The following is a 20689-nucleotide window of genomic DNA, read 5'->3' on the forward strand; positions in this document are numbered from 1 at the left end:
AAATAATAATTCCAATAAACCAGGAGTCACTGAGTAATTTTTATTTTTTATATTAATCACAGTATCATCAAAAGTTATTTCAGAATCACCAATGTAAAAATCATTGTAACATCGACGGACACCATATCTCATATCAATATCTTTACTTTTTTTATACACTTTAGATAAATAAGATTTTATTTCACTGCTAGCTGACTTAGCAGGGGTACTTGATGCAGCAGGGGATATTTGTGTTTCTTCCAGAGTCCCGCTTCTATCTTCAGAGATGATACTGTTATATTTACTTGCATCATCAAGTTCTGTATTATTATTATTCACAGTTGAATTATTTTCTTCTTCAACTTCAGACTTGACTTCTTGTTTGATTTTATGTTTTGATGATTCGACTAGACTTTGTAGAGGTGTAACAATAGGCTTGAACATTTCACCCATTGCCTTCTCAGCTGTGTCTTTACCCAACTTGAGCATTCTGTGCTTCCGTCGGATAGCATCACTAGCCTGAGATATCTGATGTAAGACATCTCGTTGCTTTGAAAGTTCTTCAGTCTTCATGTTGATGCGTCAGAGTTCACTTAATCTCTGATTGCTGTTCGTCAAGTACAAGTTAATTTATACTAATAAAACAGTCAAATCCTTTTCTATATCTTCCACTATTTAGCTCACTGTCTTTGTCAATCACTACAAACCCATATTTACCACCATCATTCCAACATGCTGAACACAAGTCTTTGAATAAATTGTATGACATGTCAGTATTTACATGATCATCATACACATGTCTCAAGTTCATCTCATCTTGACGAAAGAGAACTATAAAATTTGCATTGTCACGTATCAAATGTTTAGGGATACGTGTGTAAGTCTGACAGAGATAAAAACTGTCAACATCTTTGTGTCGACCCATGCAAAAATATGCTCTGATATGATCTTGTTTTTCACAAGCAACATCATCAAATATCATCAATGAGTTTGGTTTTGCATCTTCAGGTTTCAGTACTTCTTCGTGCTCGTTGAATGTAAAAAATTCAATACCTTCTATTGGTTTAAGTAGTGATTCTAAAAATTTGTATTTCGGTTGATTTAGAGATTTTGAGTAGAGATAAATATTATCAAATTTCAAGCCGTTGGGGTGTATGATGAGTGACAGCAGAGCATTTGTTTTTCCACAATTTGATGGACCACAAAATATCGCACGTACACTGTTTGGCAACAAAGCTCCGTGTCTTTTAACTTTTTTCACTCCTGTACCTTGAACAATTTGATCAAAATTTATTACTGGCAACTTGGCCTCTTGACTTTTAAACTCCATGTTGACAGTTTCCGGTCACAACAATAACTCACTCAGCGAGCTATAAGTACCAGGTTTTATAGGATTTTCAGTCAGTCATGATGCTGCTACTATGGAGAGCAGATGTGTGAATACCAGTGGTAGAGGTTTTGTAAACAGTATAATTAATAAACTGCCATTTGAACTACATATACCTGGATACCAGTACTGTGGACCAGGCACAAAGCTAGCCAAGAGATTAGCTCGTGGTGATCCTGGAATTAATCCTCTAGACGCTGCGTGTAAAGAACACGATATCGCATACTCGTATAATCGTGAAAATTTGGATGCACGTCACGAGGCTGATCAAATACTTGCTGAGAAGGCGTGGCAACGTTATCAAGCAAAAGACGCTGGTATTGGTGAAAAAGCTGCTGCGTGGAGTGTAAATAAAATCATGAAGATGAAAAAAAGATTTGGTATGGGGCTGAAGAAGAGAGTAGCTGGAAAGAGAAAGCCCAGTAAGAGGAAGATTGGCAAGAGAAAGGCTGGCAAGAGAAAGATAAGTGTGAAGAAACAAGTAGCACTAAGACAAGTTGTTACAGCTGCCAAAAAGTCCATGACTTCTGGTGGTGATCCAATCAAAACAGCATTGAAGGGTGCTCGTCAAGCGGTTAAAAAATCTGGTGGGAAAAAAAATATCAGGCTGCCACGAATTTTACCAGTTCCATCTAAAGTTGGTGGTATACTACCATTTTTAATACCACTTTTTGCCGGCTTGAGTGCAACAGGAGCTTTAGCTGGAGGCGCTGCTGGTATAGCAAAAGCTGTAAATGATGCGAGTGCTGCTAAAAATCGATTGAATGAGAGCAAACGTCATAGTTTGCAAATGGAACAAATATCTATGGGTCAAGGTTTATACTTGAAGCCTTATAGACGTGGTATGGGTTTATATTTGAGACCATATCCAGCAGGCAGAGGATGCAAGTCAAAAAACAAGTAGAGCTACCACATCGAGCACTCACAAACATCGACTTACTGAAGTACGCTAAAGCTCTAAAAATTCCAAACTTTCGTGGTGTTTTTATGAGAAACGATTTACCTGAAACTGGACCGAGAAAAAATGAATCAGCTATTATTAATCTTGATGATAAACATGGACCTGGTACTCACTGGGTTGCATACAAGAAAAATAATGATAAAGTTATTTATTTTGACAGTTTTGGTAATTTACAACCACCACAAGATCTTATGGAATATCTCGATGTTGGTAGCGTGAAATATAATCACAAAAGATATCAGGATTTTGATACGATTATATGTGGACATTTGTGTCTCAAATTTCTCACTGGACAACTATAAATTGATGTGACTTTGTGTACAGCACATCAGTCATGGCTGAGTCATTCACATTAACACTGACAGGATCTTCATCCGAGTTAGAGGCTAACTACTTCCCTCCAATTGAATTATCACAAGCTAAAAATTATGTTCTGGGACTTGTAGAGTTATTAACATTTAATTCGATACCGAATATTGATGTGGGTGCTAATAAATTCTATGTTTCTTATCCTGTGGATAATACTGATATCGAAAAAATTGATACAAATAATGTTGACAATAATGTTGATGAGAAAAAAATAGTCAAGAAAAAAAGAGCTAAGAGAAATGCTGCAATAATTACAAAGTTTGATGACAATATCTCAGTGACGGAAAAGAATATTGAAGCTGAAAAATATGAAACTATTGAAGAGAGAGTCTTGACGATACCAACAGGAAGTTACGAGATAACTGACATTGAAAAATATATTCAAAAGGAATTACGAAGACTCAGCATCAGCATCAGAGCCAATAATAATGAATTGAGAAGTGAGATAAAATGTGATCAATTTATAAATTTTACACCTCAAGATTCTATTGGTCGGCTATTGGGATTTACAAATCGGAAGCTGATGCCACATAAAACTCACTCATCAGATTTACCAGTGAAGATATTAAAACTCAATGCTCTGAGAGTTGAGTGTAACATCACGTCTGGTGCTTACATAAATGAACACAAAGTTCACACCATTCATGAATTTTTCCCAAGTGTACCACCAGGATATAAGATTGTTGAATTGCCATCACACGTCATTTATCTGCCGATCGCCGTACAAGCAATACAAAATCTCAGACTGAGAATTGTTGATCAAGACGGAAAACTGGCTAATTTTAGAGGTGAGACGATAACCATAAGACTGCATATAAAGTCTATAAAATAATGGGTATCGTGTATGAAACAAAAAGTGGTGCTGGGTATAAAAAGACAGCAACATGGTCAAGCAACATCAGTCACCGAGTACCTCACAAAGTGTTAACACATCAGAACGCTCAGTTTCTTCAGAGCCTAGGACTAAAATTACGTGGAAAATTAAGAAAATAAAAATTTATTTTTGCTGTTTAACGTGTACACGACCATGGCAGCGGAAATCTTAAATATTCAACGACGAATCATTTTTGATGAGTCAATTGCACACTATGAAGCACATGCTCATCTCCCGTATGCTTCAGCAACATTCAACAACAGCGATGAAATAAGAATTGCAGTTCAACATCAAGATTTGTGTCTACTTCCAAGTAAAAGTACATTACATGTGTACGGAAAATTCACAAAGTCCGATGGTACAGCTGTGAGTGCAACGACTCACATGGTCAACATGACAGTTTGTCATATGTTTGAAGAAATACGCTACGAGCTCAATGGTGTTGAGATTGATCGTAATAAAAATGTCGGCATCACAAGTCTCATGAAAGGATATACATCACTGAGTCCAGCTCAACAAAATACACTCGAGAACTCAGGCTGGATTATGGATGAAGCTGTAAACAAATTACACAATGACAATGGCTACTTTGATGTATCTATACCACTGAGTCTCCTGCTTGGATTTGCTGAAGATTACCATAAAGTTGTCATCAACGCAAAGCATGAATTGATTTTAATAAGATCAAATTCCGATTTGAATGCATACACTGTGGCCACACCTGCTGCTGGAGGTCATGCTGAAGCTGTTAAAATTACACTGCAAAAAATCGAGTGGATTGTACCATATGTGACTATGGCTGATAAACAAAAAATTGAAGCTTTGAATTATATTACAAGTGATCCAGCTATCTCAATCAGTTTCCGTGCTTGGGAGCTGTACGAGTATCCTCTATTACCAAATACTTCGAAGCACATTTGGGCTGTCAAAACTTCTACGCAGCTCAAGAAACCACGTTTTGTCATTCTTGGATTTCAAACAGCAAGAAAAAATGACGCAACTAAAAATGCCAGCGTGTTTGATCACTGCAACATCAGAGATATAAAATTATTTTTAAACTCTCAGAGTTATCCTTATGGGAATTTGAATCTCAACATTGCAAACAATCAATATGCTCTGTTGTACGACATGTATATAAATTTCCAAATTTCATACTACAACAAAGAACCTGAGCCACTGCTGACAAAGAAAAAATTTTTGGAACAAGCACCACTGTATGTTATCGATTGCTCGAAACAAAACGAATCGATAAAATCTGGACCAGTGGACATTCGTCTGGAATTTGAATCTACAAATCAATTTCCTGCGCAGACATCAGCTTATTGCCTCATTATACATGATCGCATAGTCGAGTATAATCCCATAAGCAGCATCGTACGAAAACTAATATGAAGACTGTTAAATTTAATCCAACGCCAACCATACATTACATGTATGTATGGAGATTTGCACACGAGCAAGCAAGAAGAAGCGAATGGGAACAAGCAGCAAGAGATCGAGAACGATTTAAACAAAGAATTAATAAATTAAATATAATTAATAAACCTGTATTAATTAAAAAACTTACATTTATAAATAAATAAACTTTTTTATATTGACATATATTGTTTTTTATTACTTATAACCTAAAATATACATTTAAGTCTTACATAACCTTTTTTTATTTCACATAATTTCAAATACATACGAAACTATAGTATTTTTTCTTAACCTAAAAATATACATTTTTCAGTCTTACATAACCTTGAATATTTTTTTTTTGACATAACCTCCAATACATAATAAACTATAGATATTTTTCTTAACCTAAAAAAATACAGTCAGAGCAATCTTTTCTAAATGGATATGCAAGGCTATCAGGGATATCATCATAGAAAAGAGAATGATCCCGACACCTTTGATAGCCAATCAATTTTTCATTATTTTGAAATCGTTCCGGTAGTTTGTGCCAAGCAAAATCGATTTGTTGGGTTGCATTTTCAATGATAAATGCAACATCAAGACATGCGATATCTTGATTATCCATACACAGTAAGTTCCCCAACTGATTGAAGATCTGAACCGACTTTTCATAGGTTGGTTGGTTTCCATAACAAGTCCAAAACCACTTCTTGAAAAATTGAACATTTTGATATGCACATGAAGAATAAAACTTTTTCTTATGATGAACATGGTATGGACAGCGATGTTTTGGAAAATCATAAGCATCAAATAGAGAAAAATGTCTTAGTTTTTCCATATCAATTATAGGTACAACAGAGTCAATTAGATCATCAAGCCATTTTTTCTTTCGTTCACCTTGAACGTAAAAGTAACGTGCATTTTTCACCAAAATATCTAGATTTTCTTTCAATGATTCATATGGTTGCACACCAGATGTCCATGAAATTGAATGTTGAAGTCCACAATGATCGACACTTTTTTGCATTACTGCAACATCAATCTGATCTAAAGGTGGTTCGAATAACCAATGTTCACATTGCACACGTTTATATGGATTGACTTTAACAGAAATATCACTAGCACAAAGTTCTTTTATCACAAATCTACCATCAGGCATCTCAAAACCCACAAAATCAATTATTAGTTCCATTATTGTGGTTTGTTAGCTTTAAACAATGACTTAGTTAATAAGAATGTGATTTTATGACACGCTTCTTCGTAATCTTTGCGATCATTAAAGTTTAATAATAATTCTTTCCAATGAGAAAGTTGTAAGTTGATTTCTTTCCTTCGAATAGCCAATTCTTTGTTTCTTTCATCATTCGCTTTCATAAGATAATAGGAATCTGGGATAGCGTCGTTGTCGTTGTCGCTGTAGTCATCAAAAATATCACTTTCGCTGCTTATATCCTCAAACTCGATTTGGGCATCATGGTTACACTCATCAGTGCATACATGAAGTCTGTAAGAATTGACAATTAAATATTTATAGTCAAGTTATTAAAGAAAAAATAATAATTTTTGAAATAATAATTCTTACATACTTTGAACCTTGAGGACCCATTTTTTTATGATTTCCTAAGTTTACGTAATTGTAGTTTTTCCGTTTTTTCACTGATTTCAAGCAGATTCTTTGCTAACTTTCTTTTTTCAGCACAGCCTGGACACGAGACTTCTCGCGCACTTTCAATAATTTCAATATTTTTGGCAAATGCAATTACATCATTGATAAATTTACCAATATCCTCAGGAGGTATGTCACCAAATAATGATTCAATAATATCATCAAGATTATCAGTGTACGGCCGGTTATGTAAGAGAAATATTCTTTCACTTTCACTGAATTTATGATCCATTTGCACAAGCTGTTAACTAGAACGTTTCTCGATGTAGACTGACTGCTGCTGCGAGCTCTCGAGCTCAGCGCTCAGCTCAATTCCCCCACTCTAGCTCAAAAACAAGTTCAAACCTGTTAGATGACATCATCTACTACGCAGTTAAAATAGAAAGTTTTTTCTCGGAACTGGATGAGTCATTATCTAAAAATAAAATTTCTACTACGCAGTTAAAAAATAAAAAAGAGGGGAGGGGATCTCACGTCTAATGCGAGCTCAAAATGGTGGGAGATGAGCTCAAAGCGGGCTCAAAATGGTGGTGATGAGCTCAAAGCGAGCTCAAAATGGCGGAGATGAGCTCAAAATGGTTGACAATTAGCATCAAAATGGTCCCAGATAAGCTCAAACGACGACAATTAGCGTCAAAATGATGTCAAAGGAGTCCTAGATAACCACACCGACACATTATCATCAATCAACCACTTACCGACAGTCGACACATTATCGACAGTCGATAACTTACCATCCGCCGGTACAACAGTTTAGCATGGACACGAACCCACAATCTGTTTTATCGGGCGGGTGAAACATCCCTACCTAACTACTAACAAAATATAATAAAATTATATATTGCATGCCTTCAGCGCCAGCGTAGATATGCTCTACTCTCGCCTGAAAATTAAAAAACTGGGTTACGTCAAAGTTTTATTTAAACAAAAATTTGATTTTTTTTTCTTTTTTTATTGACATTTTATGCGCATAAATAATTGAAATGGTTTGAACAAAAAGTTGGTAATTGCATCACCAATATATGATGGAAATTTTTAATGTTTTTTAATATTTGAAAAGAAAGCATTAATGTGGGAAAAACATTGGTGGGAAGATTTAGATTAATAATCTTTATTAGGCATTACATAAATAAATATTAATTTTGGAAGAGTTTTGGTCAAAGGATATGAGTTGAGGTATATATAAGACTTGAGTTAGTTTTTACGTGTAAAAAATTTGGTGGCCCTGAAAAGGGCCGTTTTCAACTCAAAGTTCGGGAACTTGAGTATCTAATTATCTGCATCGTCGCCTAGAGGAACAGTCAGCTCTATCTGTAAAATTAGATTTCCGTCCACCAGTAGACGCAACAAGTCGGGGTCACTTCGTTTGAAGAAACCCCCGAGGTATATGTAATTGTCGTAGTCGGTGAACGGTTGTATTTTTGCAGGCAGTCTCAGTAGGTTACCTTCCTCATCCACCACACAGCATTCGAGCTCAAAGCTGATTTCGGAATGCTCCGATTTCAATGGCAGGATCCCCAAAGTGATCCAGTGTTCATCTTCTTCGTCGTGGCTAACCTCTACTTTGAAGCTCCAAAAGTCGTTGACGTGGAAACCTGAAGAAAACTCTATAAATATCAGACTAACTGTCCCAGCATCGTTGGTAAAGAGGAGTTCGTTGAAGTACTCCAGTTCGAAGGAGTGTACAGTTGTGTACGTTGAATTTTGAAAATTACAGTCCATGATGTGTCAAACATTTGATCGTCAATATATAAAGAATGTAACATGCGAGGCGTACGGCGCAACGTTTTGAGCGTAATAACTGCTACTGACCGTGTGACGTATACATAAACTTTCACTACCCCCTCCACTAAATTTTAACCAATTACCAGAAAGGTAAAGTTTACCCTCACTCCTTAAAAAGAACCAATCACGACGATATTGATTTTCTCCCTCCATTCTTAATTTTAACTAATTAAAATCGAGATATTGCACGACTATAAAATATTATCAATGTTCTTTTCCAAATAACTGCACCCTTCAATTTTACCTGTATTGAATAAATCATGTTAGGAGTTTATATGTGTGTGACAGAAAAAAGTTTGTTTCGGAACAAAAAGCCATATTCTTAAATATCATTTTTAAAAAATTAAAAAAAAATTTTTTTTAATCTAAAACAAAATAATTCAATAATTTAGAACCGGAAATATTCAATTTTACCTCAAATATACTCTATTATTTTTTTAATTTTTGATTTTGAAAACTACATTTTTTTTCAACAAAAATTTATATTTATTAAAGCGGAAATTTTTAAATTACACCAAACTAACGAATCTAGACCGTAGAAAAATTTTTTTTTGCACACCACAACAAAAGCGCTGAGAGTACTTTATGATTTATCTATTATTTTCGACTCGTTCACTCACATTAAGATATCTCTACGCTTGTTTGATTACACAAAAATCGGTTAAATTGTGTACAAGTGCCCCAAAAAAAAAACGAACGTTTTTTTTCTAACGTCTTATGGGCTCAAAATTACTTTATATTATAAAAAAAATTTTTACCAAATTTCAGCCAGATATCTTTAAAATTGAGCTATCACAGAGAGGGGTCATCCTTCCCATTTAAGATACCCGCGAAAATTTTTAATTTTAGTTTTTTCGTTATTAAGACTATGAAAAAATTTTTTTTTCAAATTCCGCCTAGTATAATTTCGTAGGGAATTAAATTTTCTACAAAAAATAATATAATAATATATTTTGAGTCGTTTCATATTATTTTAAAATTGATCTCATAACTCATTTATTTTTGCATTGGTATATCCCAGTGAGTTCCCAATTAGGTCCCACTCAGAAAAAACTGATGTCGGGTAACTAATTATGGCATTGGGATATCCCAACAAGATCCCGATCGGGTTCTGACTGGGGTAGAGCTTCTGCGCATGCTACAGTGATTTTCAATGGGGACTCAATATATGTATTGGGACAATTTCTAGTCAGGAGTATCTGATTTTGTTATTTTTTCAAGCTCTAGAAAAAAATACATTTGATAGAATTTGCTAATAACATATTGATAAGTTAACAAACAATAAAATTGTTTATGAAAAAAAACTTTTTTCTGTTAACCTATGAAGAAGTGCCAATTATGATTTTTAAGGAAAAAATAATTTATTAATTAATTGTTTATAAATAAAAATATTGAAAAAAACGATTATAAGCAATGAAAAAATTTTTTTAGGAAAAAATGACACTTGAGAATCGATGCTACTGAAATTATAGTACACAATTACGATGTCAACATATTAAATTTTAGTGGAATTTTCTTTCTGTGTATTTCAAGCTTGAAAAAAATTAATGTAATGAACAATGAATAATAATAATAATAATAATAATAATAATAATAATAATAATAATAATAATAATAATAATAATAATAATAATAATAATAATAATAATAATAATAATAATAATAATAATAATAATAATAATAATAATAATAATAATAATAATAATAATAATAATAATAATAATAATAATAATAATAATAATAATAATAATAATAATAATAATAATAATAATAATAATAATAATAATAATAATAATAATAATAATAATAATAATAATAATAATAATAATAATAATAATAATAATAATAATAATAATAATAATAATAATAATAATAATAATAATAATAATAATAATAATAATAATAATAATAATAATAATAATAATAATAATAATAATAATAATAATAATAATAATAATAATAATAATAATAATAATAATAATAATAATAATAATAATAATAATAATAATAATAATAATAATAATAATAATAATAATAATAATAATAATAATAATAATAATAATAATAATAATAATAATAATAATAATAATAATAATAATAATAATAATAATAATAATAATAATAATAATAATAATAATAATAATAATAATAATAATAATAATAATAATAATAATAATAATAATAATAATAATAATAATAATAATAATAATAATAATAATAATAATAATAATAATAATAATAATAATAATAATAATAATAATAATAATAATAATAATAATAATAATAATAATAATAATAATAATAATAATAATAATAATAATAATAATAATAATAATAATAATAATAATAATAATAATAATAATAATAATAATAATAATAATAATAATAATAATAATAATAATAATAATAATAATAATAATAATAATAATAATAATAATAATAATAATAATAATAATAATAATAATAATAATAATAATAATAATAATAATAATAATAATAATAATAATAATAATAATAATAATAATAATAATAATAATAATAATAATAATAATAATAATAATAATAATAATAATAATAATAATAATAATAATAATAATAATAATAATAATAATAATAATAATAATAATAATAATAATAATAATAATAATAATAATAATAATAATAATAATAATAATAATAATAATAATAATAATAATAATAATAATAATAATAATAATAATAATAATAATAATAATAATAATAATAATAATAATAATAATAATAATAATAATAATAATAATAATAATAATAATAATAATAATAATAATAATAATAATAATAATAATAATAATAATAATAATAATAATAATAATAATAATAATAATAATAATAATAATAATAATAATAATAATAATAATAATAATAATAATAATAATAATAATAATAATAATAATAATAATAATAATAATAATAATAATAATAATAATAATAATAATAATAATAATAATAATAATAATAATAATAATAATAATAATAATAATAATAATAATAATAATAATAATAATAATAATAATAATAATAATAATAATAATAATAATAATAATAATAATAATAATAATAATAATAATAATAATAATAATAATAATAATAATAATAATAATAATAATAATAATAATAATAATAATAATAATAATAATAATAATAATAATAATAATAATAATAATAATAATAATAATAATAATAATAATAATAATAATAATAATAATAATAATAATAATAATAATAATAATAATAATAATAATAATAATAATAATAATAATAATAATAATAATAATAATAATAATAATAATAATAATAATAATAATAATAATAATAATAATAATAATAATAATAATAATAATAATAATAATAATAATAATAATAATAATAATAATAATAATAATAATAATAATAATAATAATAATAATAATAATAATAATAATAATAATAATAATAATAATAATAATAATAATAATAATAATAATAATAATAATAATAATAATAATAATAATAATAATAATAATAATAATAATAATGATAATAATAACAATGATGATATTAAAGTATAATTAACTTTACTTGAATAGTTTCATACGTTTTAAAATATTTGGTGGCCTTGAAAAGGGCCGTTTGGGTTTGAAGGCTTATACCCGGGAAAAAATGATTTTGTCTGATCAGACATGAGTTACCAAATTTTTAGGAAAAATTATTATATAATTAAACTTATCAAAACTGAAAAATAAAAATTTTTATCTACTATCAAGTCTCATGGATGAACGTCCTTAATTCTGATATATTGTTAAATTCTATCAAATTTTTAGTTTGTTTTAATTCAAATTAATTGATTATTTTAATTGTGATTATAGATTACGCCTTACAATTAGCCCGAGTAAAAAACTGGACTATGAATGGGATGCCGCAAACTGAAAAGTACATTGAGAGAGCCATGTCCCAAAAAATAGGAGAACTAAAGCGAGAACACGCAGAAACTCTAAAAAAAGTTACGCAGTAAAAAACTCATAACATCTTTTATTCATTGTTTTTTTTTTTTTTTTTTGAATTATATTCTAATTTTTTTCTTTAAAATTTAAAGCCTTTCTGCCCGTAGATTTGAAAAATAACATTATTGTTATTATTGTTATTAAGTACTCACTTACAAAATATTTTAAGAAAATAATTCTAAAGGAATAAAATTTATCGCAATATATGAATATTTATATAAGTGTCTAAGTATATATACGTATATCTAATATAAGTAATATTGTTACGGTAATTTCAATATTGTGATATTATGTTCATAAGGATAGATATAGTATCAATTATAATAAGTATAGAAATTACTTAAATATGTGTCATTCACCATGTAGAGGCGAAAATAAAATTTATTCTATTTTACATAAATTATCCTATTATTTAATTATATCTATACAAATGCTTGGTAATTAGAATTTAAAAATTGATATTTAATATATAATAAGATTTTGCTATAACTCTTAGATATAATTATGTATAAACGCATATGCATGATTATACATAAAATTAAATAATATTTAATAATACAAGATCAGATCTGGTCAATGATTGGATCTGACCATATATACTTACCTATACATAATCATGTATGATCAGATCTGACCATATCTAATTATATATAATCATACGTGATCAGATCTGGTCAATTATTGGATATGACCATCTATACTTACCTATACATAATCATGTATGGTCAGATCTGACCATACCCAATTATGTATAATCATATATGATTAGATCTGGCCGAATTGTTGGATCTGACCATATATAGCTAATTATATATGATCATGTCTGATCAGACAAAATCATTTTTTCCCGGGCAATCACTAAAATTTTAATGTTCTTATATGTTGGTCATTGAATTTTTTAGGATCAATGCAGAAATGGGATTTTTTTTCCTTTTTTTTCGGGATGGTTTACAGGAATGGCTCAATAATCGTTTCTTCTTCGCTTTATGATGGCATCTCAATCTTGATTCTGGTGATTGCGACCGCCACATAAATTTCGTGCACTTTAATTTTTTTAAAAGATGCCTGATGCAGTGGCGACGCCAAGAAATCCGATGTACAAACACCTTTTGACAGGGTTTGAACTGGCACCGGTACAGCGGTGGCTGATCAAACATATGGTTATCGGGAGATGGACCAGCAGGTGAATCTTTCTCCGGCTTCGTAGATCTGCCACCATTTATGATTTTTTCAACGAGGCCTTCGATAGCTTCGTTGAACAACCAATCGTCTTCCAAGAAAATTCCTGCACTTATATAAAAAATATACATCATACTGTATATTAATAAATGTACTGCTTTCAATCCAATATATTAACATATATATTGTTTATCAATTTTTTTCATGAGGAGTAGTCTCAATATTCTGACTCAGAAGAACTCTATTTTGTCCCGGTCTTCAAAGAAGTTAATTAACATTGAATACTTCTAAATAATTCGACCTTGTTGATAATTTTAAGTAGTCAGTCAAATGTGTGAAAATTCCCAGTTCATTATCTCCATAGTCTAGACTCTAATGAGTATTTTTATATTTAACAATAATGACAAATGGGATTATTTTAAAGGACAACTTACCTGAAAATGTTCTGATACAGTCATTACTCAAAATAGTCTAGTCGAGAAGATGAAAACCTGCGAAAAATAGTTACAAGTCTCTTAAAAATATGGTTGATGGCTTAAACGATCCGGAATGCCGTCCAGAAAAAAATTTTTTTGGATTTATTTTGCAAAAGATAATTACAATTGTTATTAACATATAACTGTTGAAATATTGAGTTCGTCTACAAAAATCATTCTCTTTTATTATATTATATTATTTATTTTTAAGTTTGTTTTTATTCTGAAAAAGAAAAGTTTTCCTTTTTGAGTAACATTTGGTGAACACATTTTTACCCTTGAAAAATGTTTTATTTTATTATTTCGGAGAAAGGTTGTTTAAAGTACTCGAACCACGAGTCATAAAAACTAGGTACAATTCGAGTATTGTATAGACTTGATAAACACTAAATGTTACACGATGTAAAAAGGACAACTCTAGTAATATAGTTGTAAGCAGTTAGTTCTCTCTGATCCTTGATGGTGTTAAGACACACTTCCGAAAACTTTATTTCAATAAAGATAATCTTCCTATAAATAAAATCTGAAAATCATTATAAATAATACACCGTCACATATCCATAATCCCAATAATAACTAATAAAAAAATTAGCCGTCTAGCTTTTTGGCAAAATCAAAAAAAGTATAAGTGATAGCTCAAATGATAAAAAAGTTTCTGAAAGAGCAGGAAATTTGAGTAAAAACGTTCTCGGTTCCCCGAATTGTAGCTCCAATATTTATAATTTTTATTTAACGTTGAAAATCGGCTTTTGCGCGGCACGTGAAGCATGCGCGCTCCGCCGCTCTAGTGAGTGTAGTTGTTAAATAATTTTTTTATGCTATTAAATATTAATTAAAAAATTTGAGAAAATTCTGGTGTCATCTAGACACTTTAAAGAATATGATTTCACGGTACTGAAAGTTGTATCACCATTTTTCAAAAAGTTATTCGATTGTTAATTAACATTTTTTTTACGGGCATGTGTTGTCATAAAAGGTGGTGTAAAAGTTTAAATAATTAATCTATTAATTTTTTTTGTCTTGGAGCCCTTTTTATAAACATACTCAACAAGATGACGTGATAAAAGTTTATAAAATATTTTTATTTCATTAGTTATCAATTTTTGAAGTAACAAAAAAATTAAAAATTCAAATAATGTATGTTAAATAATTTTTTTTTATGCTTTAAGCTAGTACTGATTACATATCCTTGTTAGGCATTATATGATTACTTTTTAAATTTTTTTGTGCCATTTGTTTATAAATTTTTTATTATTAAATGGATTAATTAGATATTTTTGAAAATTTTTTTTTCACCATATTGTTAGCGTAACAAAATAATGATTTTAAAAAAAATTTTTTTCTCAAAAACAATATCTTAATGTTCGTAATCGTTTTTTTCATATTTTAATTATTCAAATAAATAATTAAGGAATCATTTTTATTTTAAAAATCATAATGTGCATTTCTAAATATTATGGCAAAAAAAAAAAAAATTTTTTTTGTCAACAATTTACTCATTTCTTTATTTGAAAATTTGTTATAAACAATTTTTTTTTCTTGATGCCTTAGTCGAAAGTACGCACTTCCCTCCCTAATTTTAAGGCCTAAAGTCTTATTTCCCTCTACTGGTGGAGTTACACGCGCCTCACTTATATCGCCGGGAGCAAAAAATTTTTTTGTGCCTACAGAAACAGCCGGTTGCTGCCATCTAGTGATCGTCTACCACTTTATTAATGAAATTTTTCACGATAACGTCCTAGATCGTTGCTTTATATATACGTCAGTATTCATGTGTCTCGTTGTATGTAATATTTTAATTAAACAGTTTAATTACAATAATAAGAGGAATAAAAAAGTTTCATCGGATGAATCTATGGACGAGGATAAGGTGATAAAAGATTTTGATGCAGAGGCGAAGTTAATTATTGAAAGTTGATGTATTTATTTATATATTTTTTATTGGCAAGAAAAAAAAAACTTGTTCACAGGCATAAATTTATTTCTTTCGAAAAAAAATTATTATTTTTTATTTTTTATAAGTATAATTATGTCTTTTTATTTGTTTTGTTTTTGATGCCTGCCCCCGCAAACCAGACGCACTCGCTTCGCTCGTGTTTTCAAATGTCGCGGGGCAGGCATCAAAAACGCAACAAAAAAAAAAAGAGAGACAGAAAAAAATTGAAGTTTTATCTATGTCCGAAAGAGGCGCGTCAATAGGGAGCAAATAGAAAAAACATGGCCGACCTGTCAGCTGAAGGCAGAACGTGGTTGTATTAATACAATAGTAACTGGCACGTGGCCAAATTGGGACGATAGCCAAAAGGAAAAAAAAAAAAAAAAACGTGGTTGTATTGTTTATAGTATTCAAAAATGTAATTATTAAACGTACTTTCGACCAGGTATACAGAAAAATCGTATACACCACACGGGAAAATAGTTCAAAGCCCTGCCCTGTGTGTCATGATGCCCTCGGCTTCGCCTCGGGCATCTTATCACTCGGGGCAGGAATTTCAACTTTCTTCCCTTGTAGTGTAATATACTATTTTCATTTCAATTTTTTTCTAGAACATAAAAAAATGACAAAAACAGCATTCTGCAACAATATGGCAAAATAATTTTTTTCAATTTTTTAAAAAACATTTGGATTTTAGGAGCATGACGAAGTCCAAAAACTGACTCGATTTGTCAACAAACGAATTGCTGTAACTTTGCAACTATTGCAGATACAGTTTTCAACGTTTAGGTCGTTCTTATGCAGTATGAGTTGAGCTTTCTTATCAATTTTTAACCTAACGTTTATCTGTTATAGTTCTCTAACTACACGCTTTTATTTATAAAAATCAGCGTTTTCAATTTCTTACAATGCTTATATCTCATAAACAAATAATGTAATGACAAATATGCTCCAAGGCTTTTTTGTTACCTGATTATTAAACTATTAAAATATATGTTTTTTTATATTATTATCTTTGTTTGTTTATGTGATCTTAGAGTTTATTTAAATTATTTTCTATTTTAAATCGCATTTTTTTTTGAAAAAAATTGAAAGCAGAAGATAGGGGATAAATCGTGAAAATGATAAGCAACATTTTTAAGAAAAATAATGAGCATGAGACTACTCCGGCAAATATCGAGTAGTTAATAATTCCAAACCAAAAATCATAATCAAGGCTTCAATATGGAAAATAATAAATAAAATCGTGAGATTGACTTTAACGATATAATAAACAGTAAAAATTAATAGTTTCAATCACTAATGTACTTTGGACATCTTAATATCTAGCGCCTCGCCAGTTTCGCTAGAGTTAAACAAGGCGCTAGCTAGCATAAAAACGCGGGACTGGCTAGAGCCTGGCTATTTTTGCTAGAGATTATCTAAATCCGAAATGGCGGCATTTTAAATGTCATTAGCGGTTTCAATGTTTTAGGTTATGTATTTAAATATTCAAAATAATTATTAAAACTACAAAATCAAATAAATAACTTCATAATGACAATTTTATTAATGCTTAAGATTAATATTAATAAATTAAACCAATCAACAATAATTACTTGATGAAATTAAGATAAATTTATATAGTAAAATTACTTTTTAATAAGTTAATAAATTCAAACTGCAAAGTAAAAATTCAATAAACTATTTTTTGTTATAAAATATATAAATTTTGACAAATGTATACTGAAATACTTTAAACACATCAAATAGTTTTAAAATTTTAATGAACATTCCTACTTTTACTTATAGCTACTATATGTAACAAAACAAAAATTTAGGAACTTTTTTGCAGATTATTTTATTTTCCATCAAATAACGTTATCTAATTATTTTTTAACCTTACAATTCAACAGTTACAAGTTTTTAAAATTAATTGTTTTTAAAAAAAAATCACTATTTCGTGAAAAACAGATGGAAATTCATGTATGTCGCAATAAACTGTATCGAAAATTGTTGTCTTTGATTGTTATATCAGCTGAAAGACGGATTTTATCTGTAAAAAAGTGCAGTGAGTATGCACTTATTGTAGTAAAAAATTTTAAGGTCAAAATATTTAACTAGTACCTAAGCGGCACAAAATAAAGTCGTTAGTTTCATATTTAAGTTAAATTAACGCAATCAATACTTTTTGATATCTTGTTCAATCCAATTTAACACAAATCTAACAATTTCTTTAGCTGTGCTTACCGCAAAAATTATTCGCGAATTTAACAGCATTATTTACTTTATCGAAAATTTTTTTGGATCGAAAAAATATCTGTTGAATTGACAAAAAGAACTAAGAACAACTAAGACACAAGAGTTGGTTAAACCAAGAGAAAAATTTCTTGTTAGTAGACAACGGTAATGGGAGTAGTTCGGTGCTCGCCACTAGACAGCGCCTACCACTTGTAGTGTCCCTGGTAAGATATTTATTTCAGAAGTTTTATATTCCAAGCTTGAAAGAAATTTTGGCACCAATATTTCTCTGTCATGCGACAGAGTGACTAGTACCTTTTTTGATAGTCAACAATTTTGGAATTTTTTTCATACATAAATGACTCAATATAATAATTTTATTAATGATATTATATTGACAGTAATAAATATAATACTAGACAACAAGACTAATTTGTCTTCATTCATTGATTTTAATATTACTAGATGATTTATATATAAAATTAGAATAGAATAAAAGTTATAGATACTATAAACATAAACTTCTAGTCGTAAAACTAAAATTATTGTTTACTTGATCACAAGTGTATAGTGTACTTTCACAAATATATTGTGGAAATTCAGAAAAATTTTTAACCGAGCTGCCTCGTCCTCTGTCATCGTTTGGAGACCGTTGCACACCATCACCGAGCAAGGACGAGTCCTCGGAGTAAAAGTATGCACTTTAGTTGGGCGGTTTTGAAACCACCAAGTGTTGGACAAAAAATCAATCGTGATTTTGGCTGCCCGAAAAAAATCTAAACCCAAGACAGATGGTTGTGTCAAAGACGGCATCCAGTAGAAGCGATGGTTAATCTGGCGGTCCTCAACACCTACACATACGTCAGCGGCACTACAAACTCTCACTTCCTCTCCAGTAGCTACTCGCACACGTCTAGGTGGGGTTGGTACACTGGAGATTCCGAGGTCTGTAAAAAGATAGTCTCTGACGGGATTGTCGGACTTGATATCACTGCGGAAGGGATATTTTCCGACAGCTCGATAGTCGTGGATGTTGTTGTCGGGTCAACATTCACCGCCGGTCGTTTCCTAAGTTACAGTTGATGCACTGAGCTCGGGTGACTCCTGAGGCGCGACAACGGTAGCAAAAGATTCGTCGTGGCTCCGTACACATACGATGCCGGTGACCATTTTTGTTGCAATTCCAACAAACTAGGTCAGCCACGCGTCTAGTGTCTCCTACTGGAGCACTCGGGGCTACTCTAGGAGCTGGTGTCGGTATTGATCGATGGGGCTCGGGGAGAGCTCCCTGCTGGACCAGATATTCCTGGGGGACCGTCTGAGGTCCTCCGCGAGTACGATACGTTCTGAGGAGTGGTGGATGACTGGGGTGGAGACTCAAAAGTCTCCCGGCGTGGTGGATAACGCTGTCCAGTCATGAGGGCATCCAGTAACTCCACTGGTGTCTCCTCATTGTACTCCTCTTCCTCCTCTGCATACAGATGGGTTAATAGGGCCCTCCGGTGAGTTTTATAACGCCGGGGTCCCGCATAAGCGAAACTTGGAAACATGGAGGCCTCCGGTAATGGTGGTGGCTTGTGTGCAACTGCTCCTCGTAAAATTTGCTCTTGCCGGCCCGCCATTACCTCAAGACTGTCCAGGGTCATCATCTCCTGGAGCGGAATAACTAGACGGTAAGCAGGAAGTAAATTCCTGTGAACGTGGACTACCCGTTCCCACTCCGACCATGCCAGGTTGGTCCGGGCAAAGAGACCACACATGCACGCGATAAAGTCGCCCACAGGTTCATTTTCATCCTGTGTGCGATTAGTGATCTCCAGTCGCAGTGCTATCTGGTAATCCGGGTCTGCAAAACGCTGATGCAGAGCAATTTTTCTTGCTGCCCAGGTCGCAAAATATCTCACATGGGCCCGATACCACATTAATGCAGGCCCAGTGAAAGCAAACGGGAGTGCTCGGAGAAGATCTGCATCCCGGATGGGTAACAGTCTCCGCCCTTCCTCGATACGCTTAATAAAATTCTCGACGTCCTCGCCCTTGGTTCCCCCGAACGTGAGGTTCCATCTTTTTAAGGCGACGAGGACCTCGGAAGCCGACAGGTATCTTTCTCGGTATGCCACGGGCTCGTGATCGGAGTCTATAGTTGTCCCGATGAAAACTTGGGATTTTTTTCCCACCAGTTCTGTTTCGGCTCTAAAACACGTTACACAAAAATTTGCACAACGTATTTTATTGTCGAATCCTAATTTGTTATTAAGCAAGTTAGGTGTTTTTGTGGATAAATAGACTGGGTTAAATTATAACAATTACTGTATTCTATGTTAACGGTATACAAAATTTAGAGAGACAGGTCAGGTACAGTCCTGTACTCTCTGCGGTTCAATTTGTAAGTGTCAGTACAATTTTACAAGCTTAGGTATAAGGGTTGTCCTCGTAG

At 30.4% G+C, this 20689-nt stretch overlaps 1 protein-coding gene across 1 annotated transcript; it reads left to right on the forward strand.

The window, feature by feature from the left end:
• The first annotated feature begins 3723 nt into the window (after window positions 1-3723).
• On the forward strand, window positions 3724-4962 carry LOC130670462 (uncharacterized). The gene has a single exon (XM_057473870.1). The coding sequence runs from the start codon at window positions 3724-3726 to the stop codon at window positions 4960-4962; it is 1239 nt and encodes a 412-aa protein (XP_057329853.1).
• Window positions 4963-20689: the final 15727 nt, after the last annotated feature.

Source organism: Microplitis mediator, chromosome 6, assembly GCF_029852145.1.
Source record: "Microplitis mediator isolate UGA2020A chromosome 6, iyMicMedi2.1, whole genome shotgun sequence".
Lineage (NCBI taxonomy): Eukaryota > Metazoa > Arthropoda > Insecta > Hymenoptera > Braconidae > Microplitis > Microplitis mediator.

Coding starts and splice junctions, on each gene's coding strand:
- LOC130670462 (XM_057473870.1), top strand. CDS start 3,724: ATGGCAGCGGAAATCTTAAATATTCAACGACGAATCATTTTTGATGAG.